The sequence below is a fragment of the Mesitornis unicolor genome, unplaced genomic scaffold (assembly GCF_000695765.1).
Source record: "Mesitornis unicolor isolate BGI_N332 unplaced genomic scaffold, ASM69576v1 scaffold3242, whole genome shotgun sequence".
NCBI lineage: Eukaryota > Metazoa > Chordata > Aves > Mesitornithiformes > Mesitornithidae > Mesitornis > Mesitornis unicolor.
The window spans coordinates 145,394-154,920 of NW_010166981.1; the positions used below are offsets into that span (position 1 = coordinate 145,394).

General features: G+C 40.2%; 1 protein-coding gene across 1 annotated transcript in view; it reads right to left on the reverse strand.

Annotated features, from left to right (window-relative positions):
• The window catches only part of KLHL29 (kelch-like family member 29), a 68,200-nt gene extending 60,319 nt beyond the window's left edge, over window positions 1–7,881 (reverse strand). The window contains exon 1 of the mRNA XM_010195147.1: window positions 7,745–7,881. Within this exon, the coding sequence (XP_010193449.1) occupies window positions 7,745–7,881 (137 nt within the window). The remainder of the gene's footprint in view (window positions 1–7,744) is intronic.
• Between the last annotated feature and the right edge of the window lie 1,646 nt (window positions 7,882–9,527).

Here is a 9,527-nt window from a genome sequence, read left to right on the forward strand (position 1 = left end):
TGGGCCAACTTATTAAGAGCGCAGGGTCTAGCTTGCTTGAAAGTATCCCTGGCAGCCTAATTCAGCAAATATGTGGCAATATAGCCTGGGGTGAGAGCTACGATTTGTTAAAGGTAAATAAAACATGCAAGCAGGTTTTGGTGGATTATATGGGAAGGAAGATTAAAAATAAAGACAGAATAAAAAATTTATTCTCATCAAACTTAAAGCTCACCCCCTTAACCAACTCCTATCTGCTTTGTTTTAATGATATTTATTATGCCATCAAAAACCAGCTTAGCAGAGAGCTGGTATTATGCAGCTAATAAATCTGTTTCTTAGGAATGTGGTGAAATTTTATACAAGTAATTATCTAGGTAAGTCTATCCAAGGCTTTCTCATCATTGCAATGTCTAGAGGGAAAACAATAATAAAATAATGATAACCACAATTATTATTTATTACTACTACTGTGATTATGGTAGTGCCCAAAGATCCCAGTCATCATTTCAGTAATTAGAATTAATTCTGTCAGGCACTGGTTCTTTCTCACTCAGCTACAGGGTGTTGCTAGTGCTTTTCTACAGTATAGAAGAGCCAGCCTGTGCTGTGGACATCAAGGAAAGGTAATGATATATCGCATCACCTATGGCCACAGCGTATGTGGGAAAGGGCAGGTTGCTCCTCTCACCCCATCAATCCCTGCCCACACCACCCCGCAGAACTGCTCCGAGTATTTCACTCACCAATGCTCAGCGCTATGCAAGCAAAAAAGGGAGGATCATGATCCGATATCATCGTAACCTGGACATATTAATTCAAATTCATTAGCCCAATCCAGCAGTAGCTAATCCTTGATGATTTAAATGAAAGGAAGTGAACTGCTGATCCCTGGAGCTACCTGCGAGCACACTGGAGTCACAGATTTGATTACCCTTGTTTTAGGGCAAGACTCGCTTTTGGAAGTGGCCCAAAAATGACAGCTTTCAAGAACACGGCTCCAGTTTCTATGCCATGGAAGTTTTTTTCTCTGTCTTTGATCCATTTAGCTTGAACTGCACCTCGTTAGAGAACCATTCCCTTTCACCCCTAAATTTCAACACAGTCAAGCTGTGAGATGTAAGTAAATATACGTAGGTCACCCGCATTGGCATCTTATGAGTGGTTGTATGACAGCTGCATGGCTTGCACAAAGGTCTAGCCAGAGCAAGAGCGTGATTAGTCTGTCATTCCTTGGGTAAGATTCACAGGATTTGTACTTCTGTCTAGAAATTATGTGAGCGAGAAGCCTGAACTACAGTAAATAGAGATGCTGTCGATGAGGGAGAGGTGAAGTGATTCTGTTTGGTGCCTCTGCAAGCTGCAGCCATTACCAGGCAGAAGCTTAATTTTTGCACTGCACCTTGAGGCTTGAAAAGGAGCCCTTCTTTCCTCCTCGTCATGGTTTCTCCTCAGAGCAGGGCACATGGATTCATCCCAAATCTCAGAGCCAGAACCCAGCCCAAGCCACTCTCCTAATCCACGGCCACGCTTATGGGGCTGAAAATGGCCTGGCCGTGATGCCTGCTATTGGTTTTGTGGCAGCCCCTTAGCCTGGCAGCCCAGCAACACCACCGGACATTTGTGAGCTGCAGTTCATTTATGTAGAAGACCATACATTTCTGCTTGATGAAAACATGTTTTCCAAGGGCTGGCAGCTGCAAAATTGGAAACCCAGTAGGCAGCTCTGCTGCCCGGCCAGGCTGAGCAAGCTCATGGAAAGGGGCTGCCGAGAGCAGAAAGCTGCTTCCTGGGCCAGGATTTTGCGCCCAACACACAGCAATTATCAGTCCCTCATTTGAGAGAAAAATGACATTTACACCTGCACCCTGTAGTAAAGGGCAAAGAATATTTTATATTCTCATGAAGCTCTGATTCTTGTGGATTCTTTTAAATGGTTTAACAGAAACCACTGGCACTATATGTCTAGGCACAATATTCCTCTCCTGGTACCTGAAACAAATATTGTATTTTCAACTCCCTATTTCTCTGTTTTTGAATAAATTTTATAATTTGTTTCCACATCCGTTCTGTTCCACAATGGAGCTGAAGCATGCAGATGTAGAAATGCTGCCTGCTCCCCTCCCGGAGTTAAAAGCAAGGTTCTTAATAAGCAGGAAAACACGAAGGGGTCACTAAGAGTAGATTTTTCTTTCATCTGCTATTTCTCATTTTGGGCTTTTTACAACGCAAACACAAACCAGACAGTCTGTTTTCCAGACACCTAAATGCTTTTGCAGTTTTGTCAGACTGTTTCAGATGGATCACGGCAGGTTTCTCTGTCTTGCATCCAAATGCTGCCTTTCCACACAGTGGTGTAAAATGCAGAATGACATCTCTGTCTCCAGTGTAGGTGTAAAGCAAAAGGAATTTGGTCCTTTCACCCTAAATGCTTTATTCTCCCTGCCCTGACTTCAAGCCTTAAGAGGGTATATGCAACCCTATTCTAGAAAACAAACAAAAAAATCTCAACCTTTGCAAAGAGAGGCGAGGTAACATGGAAAAGCAATTCGGCCATGAACTCACTGGCTCTGATCCCTAGGAAAAGAGCGATGAATACAGCATTGCCAGATTACACTGCATCAAAAATGCTTGCTTCTTGTAACCAAATTACTTGTCTGTGTGACTTCCTGCTCTGTGCAACTGGGATTAGGCATCCAAGATGACCTCAAGATTAGGATTAAAATCAAATCTTGAAAAGATAAAGCTTGTAGGATGGGATCTGTGTATCTTTAGTAACTGACCACAGAGAAATAAAACTAACATCTACTTATAAAAGCCAGCATTTTGGCCAAGAAGAGACTTCTATGTCAAGTGTTTCATAGTATTAATGTCATATTTGGTTCAGATTCCAGCACTTTGGGTTGGATTAAGAAGAAGGAGGCAGCAAATTAAAATGTTCCGGTGAAGCTCTCTTTGTTACAGAAATATCAGACTTTCCATTTATCCAGCAGCTGCATTTGTCTATCCCAAATGGGGCTAGGAAAAAAAAAAGATGCTTTTTCATGGGATTTTCCATTCCTTCCTTCCTCCTAGAACACACACATCTGACAGCATTTATTCTGGGGCAGATACAAAGACATAGAGCTCATTTCTCTCCTCCCCCAAGCCAAGAAAGGTTTAAATAAGAAAATCAGTGCTCTGCGAGAGGGGCATTTTGGAGATGGGTTTTTTGATGGATCTTGATCTCTTTCTTCCTGTCTACATACTTAAGCACATGTATGTGACAATGCAGACTAGTATTAGTTTCCAGAAGGAAACATTCACATACTTTTAGCCAGCTACGACTCAGGCTGGGTAACTGGCCTTTTTCTCTGGGCAATGAAAAATGAGCACTTCCAGAAGGCAATTCATGCTATTTATCATGAGGTGGGATGACTTGCCCTACAGACATCCCCATCTTCTCTCACGACTGCAGAGGAGGCCAAGATAACCATCTTAGGCTGGACCCCTGAAGGATGCAATGTAACACCCACCATAAGTTTACAGTCTAAGCACATCACCTCGTCTCTTTAATAGTAAAGAGGAATGGCCGGCTCCTTCACCTCATCTCAGACACCTATTTTATGGGGAGAGACCTTGCCTCTCAGAGAGGTCTGTCTCCCTCTCTGCAGACTACAGGAGTAGTCTGGAAGGCGAGGTTAGACTAAACCTGCCTTAGATGTCAACCTTGGGTCTCAAGGTTGGTTAACTACAACAAGAGACAAGCTGCAGTCAACAGCTCCAGAGGGATCTCCTACCTGCCTGCACACAGGTACCTGAATTAGGAGAAAAGGCTCCTTCTGGAAGCCTTTAAGGTGCTTTTCTTCATGGCCTGTACCGTAAATTAGGCCCTTGCTTTGAGAAGGCTGATTTCTTAAGTACCTAAAATATAGGTGCAAATTAGAGGCCAAAGTCAGGCAGACTGGAAGCAACTGTGACTAGCAGGACACTCAAAATAAGTAAGATGGTATTTTGGGGGACAGATCCCTATTCCAACTGCTATTTATCATCCATCTTCTCCCAAAGTCCCATACTGCAGTCATCTTGTATGGGACACAATTTGAAGAAGCTGAGTAACCACTTGATTTCCCTAAGCACAGATAAAATATTTCAGCTCCTCTACATAATCCATGCCTCATGGAGCAAACAGTAAGGCCAAGTACTCAGCTCCACACCTGGCATAAAGTAGGCACGAATATTCACCAAAAAAAGAATATATTTTAAAGGGGATTTTGTGAATAGAACCCGAGGAAACTTAGCAGTCTCCAAATATGTTTAACATTGTGTAAAATTGTTCCTGAGGTTGTTAGTGATAGCCTCACAGCTTAACCTTTGCAGGTTATTGCAGTATGTCCTACTGCTGGACCGGCCTTGGGCATGCACCCATCTTCACACACATCCCTCCTCTACACTTCTTTCTTCCCTCTGTGGGCACAGTGAAGTGGAACAAACAGCAGGAACATTTCACACCTGCTGTTCCTAATACACCTATTCCTTTTCAGCTGATTTTGCACTGAAAAGGACTAGAAGTGGTTTTTATGGTCAGCTGCTGTTGGGAGGGAGATGAATGTCGAGACCTGGCTTAGGCTCAAGCCCTGTGCAGCTCCTGACAGGTTTTGGTTAACCCATTTCCAAGAGCACAGTGCTTGGTGCAGTGCTGAGCTTAGGCTCAGGACTGGACTAACCCAACCTCCAAAGGGCTACGCTCACATATTCAGAAGGTAAATGACATGGAACAAGAACTTTTCTGGATGAGGACCAGAATGCTCAGCACATCGCAGGATTATCCATTTTCTGAGAAACTAAGGGTGTCTCAAAGTGTGCTCTCATTAATAAATCTGTTTCATAAGTAGTAAATTACTTTAGAATTGCTTTAGTAAATCAAACCTGGTTATCATCTTTTCACTACAGTGCAATAAAACCAACATATATTTTCCCTATTATGACTAATTCTCAGCAAACAGCCTTCTCAAGATGGGCAATAACTCTAGTTCTGTTATGCTTTTCGTCTATATTTTGGGGTTTTTTTGAGGAGGGGATAATTGATCTTATTTAGTTTTGAACAATTCACTTTTATTCTTTTGAGTCACTACTTGCTATTCTACCATCAGATACCAACTCCAACACACAGTGGAATCAACGGCAGAACATGAGGTTAACTGTAACCAGCGCGTGGCAAGGAACAGTCAAAGTAAATACTCTGAAAGATATTCTTTTCCTGCATGTATATAGAGATGCACCTAGCACATTCATAAATAGATCACCTTCTAATTGACATTTAAGGTGACCTATTGATGCCTTTGGTTGGAATGGCATTAGAGTTTAACCCTAGAACGCACTGAATGAAATGGCCACTTAACATAAAGAGATCTCCTTTACTGTTCAAGAAAAGCTGCCATTTCCAGTTTTGATTTCTATAACAATACAAAGATAAAAATCACATAAAGTTTAAAGTACCATCTCAAAGGAGATGGTAACAAATATCAGGACAGGATCCTAGATGTGTTGTATTTATACACATACTGATTCCGTGAACTGTAACGATTTTGTATTATTAAGGGCATGATCCTACAAAATACCTCTTGCAACTTGAGTCCTTGACTTTCATTGACTTTATGGGCTTTCTGAGAGGACCAGGCTTTACACTGCAAGTATCCTCTAAAGAGCAAGTCTTTAGAAATTCCACCCCATAGGCCTGAGTTTATTGTCTCGCAAAGACACATTTGCTCTGTTTACCGGTGAATATTTATTTTTCTCACCTGACAGTTTTGCAAACTCAACTAGACATCAAGCTGCATTTTTCCCTATTCAAGCATCGTCATCAGTAATAAAGGTATTTTTGTGCAGAATACACCTGTGCAACTCCATTAGCCCTCATCAAGGTTACATGTGAGCAACTAAGGTTATATATGGAAGACAACTGGGATGGAGAGACCTGACTGTGGACACAAATCGACCTCTGGAATATTTATGACTGCTGATGATGTGAAAGAAGGCAAAAAGTGGTGAGGTTGGCAAATGGGCTGAACCTTTCACTGTTTTTCTCTTGTACCACATGTGAGCCTGTGTGAGCGGTTGAAAGACAGCAAACGCTGAAATATAGGGTTCTGCTTTCATAGTCTTTTTTCAGAACATTTTAAAAGGGTTTTTCTGCTGTTTGTTTAAAATGAGTTCAGATCAGAGCACCGTTCAATCTGAAGTATATCTCCATTTGATAACTAAATAAGAAAGCAGCAACTTTCCTCAGTGCGCTTCTAGAAATAGATGCTGCCTGGTGACTTCTGCGCACAAACACATGTCTTCACAGCAAAATCCAAATTACAGTCTTTGGCCAGTCAGTTATTGGATTTCTGTAAGTTGATTCTAAGATTTTCATTCCCTATAGACTCTATTCCTTATCACCCTAAAAAGCATATCCTGTAGCCTTAACAATTAAATGATAATGAGCAGACAGAAGAGAAAGGACAGGAGAGATCTGGCATAGCTACAGCTAGCAATCATTAGATTTACAGAGGGGAAAAGACATGCTTCCTAGGCCAACATATTTTTTATGAATAATTGATAAGGCAGTCAGCACAGTTATATCATAGAAACGTAATATATATCCATAATTATAAAACCGGCTTTGTGCAAAAGGACATAATACACTGAAAGGAGATACCAGCCAATATGCCATCCTGAAATAAAATACAGTCACTATTGTGTTAGTTGGCAAAATTTAAATACAGGATTTGAAGCAAGCAAAATGTTCTTTAATCCCATTTTTTAGCACAGTCCAGGCTCAGTCTGCTCAGGAAAATACTGCAAGGCAAAATCAGCAGCTGCATTAATTTGCTGATGATTGAGAGAAAAATGAAAGTTATCCTCGTGGTTTTTTTCTCCTTACTTGCTACTCTAACTTACTAATAATATGAGAGCACCAATTTATTCTTATGCAAGTATATGAAGCATACAAATTGAAAAATCAATGTAATGGAAAAAAAAGATTATCATGCACTGTTTAGAATCAATCAGCTAGAAACAGAGGGGGGAAAATGCGAAGGCGGAGACACGATGTTTAGAAAATGTACATATTGTACCTACCCTAAGCTAGCTTGTTTGTAGGAAAAAACTACCCTTAGTCTAACATGCAGACTAAACTGTATTTTGACCAGAAAATCAACTTAGTCCCAATCTTTTCTAGAGAAATCAATCAGTTGTCTTTTCTTCTTTTAAAAGCCCCCGAATAATAAAAATATCAATCCCTTTGCCCATAAAAGTCACACAAAAGCATGTAACAAAGATTTCAGGGTGGAGGGATTGCGGTACACAAAATGCTTTATTAGCACGACGTCTCAGCATCGTTCACCAGAACGCTGATGGCTTATTGCAGCCCGAAGGACAAACTTTTGTCGTTAGGTGACGGAGTCCCTTGCAAACATCGACAGCAATAGCTTTTAGTTGTGGTCTGAATCACCATTAGCAGTCGAGTTTAAATCTTAGATCTCTCAGTGGTGGAACACTTTCTTCGGCCAAAACTGGCCTCTACTGATCAGAAATAATTACACTGTACGAGTCGGATGTGTAACAAATGGGTCTGAGTCTCAGTTTGGAAATACATTCAGAGGAGGTGGAAAGAATGGCTACTGGCTCTGTGACAGGAGATTCAATCTTCATAAACCTGCAAGAGAGGGGAGGAAAAAAAAGCGACACAAATGCGCCCTACAAAAGAACAGAGCAGATCACAGCTGGAAGGAAGGCAAACCTTTTAATCAGGTCCTTGAAATACAAGCTGCAGGAAGCTAGAACATTTTGGTGGACTTCAAACTCTTTGCCTTCAACAATAATTTTCAGGTCTGTAAACTCTTTCGCTCTGCGTTGCTGGTTCAACTCCTTCAACATTTCTGCAGAACAGAGAAGACAGACAGTGCCAGGGTTCCCATTAAGAGTTTTTTTATTTTTACTTTTTACTTTTCATTTTTTTTGTAAAGAAGTAGAGAAACAGGAAACAACTGATAATTTTGTTGGTAAGATTGGCTCAACACAGACAGTCAGAAGTTACGAACATAACATATTAAAAAAAAAGTAAAAGAAAAAAGCAGGAACCAGTAGGTCTAAACAACTGAAATATATACAGAAAAAAAGCAAAACCAATCCTAAATTTGGAAGGGTTATAAACGAAAACAAAATATTTCAGCATCAGCAAATCAGAAACACAGAGAATGCACTATCACAGAAAAGTTAAAATAATTTGTTATAATAAAAATCAAGAGCTAATGAATTTCTATCCAAATGCAAATAAGTTTTGAACATACTAGAATAATATTAGTAAAAATATGATATTATGATGCAGTATGAACTGGATATGGGTCAAAATAATAAAACCACAAAACCTGCAAAAGTAACTTATCCTTAACATAGTAAAAATGTGTTAAGCCTCTAAGTTAACAGAAAAAATAGTACTTCTAAATAATATATAAATTACAGTGCATAAAAAACAGCTGAATTATCAATGCATCTTGCAACGCACCTCAGCTATATAGACTACAATTGTATATGTTTCAGAATTAGCTTAAAAGCATCCTTATGATAAAAAATAATCTCACGCAGAGAATAAATTACTGCCTTTTATAGCAATTCCCATTTTTTGCACTCCAAGGATTTTTACCATCACAGCATTTTTATTTTTTAGCCTTCAATGGCTTCATTTACAGCAACAATCAACTTTCACACATCATGAAAGAATCGTAATGATTAAAATAACCTATGAAAGTGTTTCCATCCTGCAATAAAGCACCTACCTTGCGCGATGCCTCCTTTTATAAAGCCTATTGGTGCTAACAGAATGAAATAATAGCACGCCACGTCTTCACGTGTGGATGTGAAGTACTAAGCAATCTATGTGTTTTATATACTGGCTGGACTTTTAAGGGTAAGACTTCCCTCCAACTTTGCAGACCAAAGTGGCTATCAAGATGAATAATACACTTTTCACCTGGGCAATAGGCTGGCCGTTCAGAAGCCAGTGATCAAGATGATGAAAGAGCTGATTTTAAATACTAAAGGATTTTGGTTTTATTTTATGTTGCAATAGGTCAAGGTTCTCATTTGCTCAGTATAACACCCTGAACACATTCCTCTTCAGACAGATCTGTACATCAACAGCAGTTCTTTACGTGGAGCCCCTCCTTACACAAAGTAAAAAGGACCTGAGGAGCGTGTAACTATAACTGTGTTTAGTGCCACTGCTGGGCTTGGGCACTGGGCTGCCAAAGCATTGCCCAAAGGCCTTATGGTGAAATGAAGACCCAAATAATCTTTATTTTTCTCCTGCTTCCCCAATGAAACTCACCAGGATTGGTTTCAGCGAAGCACTAGTGCTTAAACAACACGAGAGCATGCAAACATACAGCTGTTGCCTGACAAGAAACTGAAGTTCTCCCAAGCCCCAACATCTGTGGAGCACATTTTTCAGGCCTAAGTAAATAAATGTCACCTTGCACATTTATGTCTATTTAATGGAAACACAGTAGTGTCTGAAAGGCTAA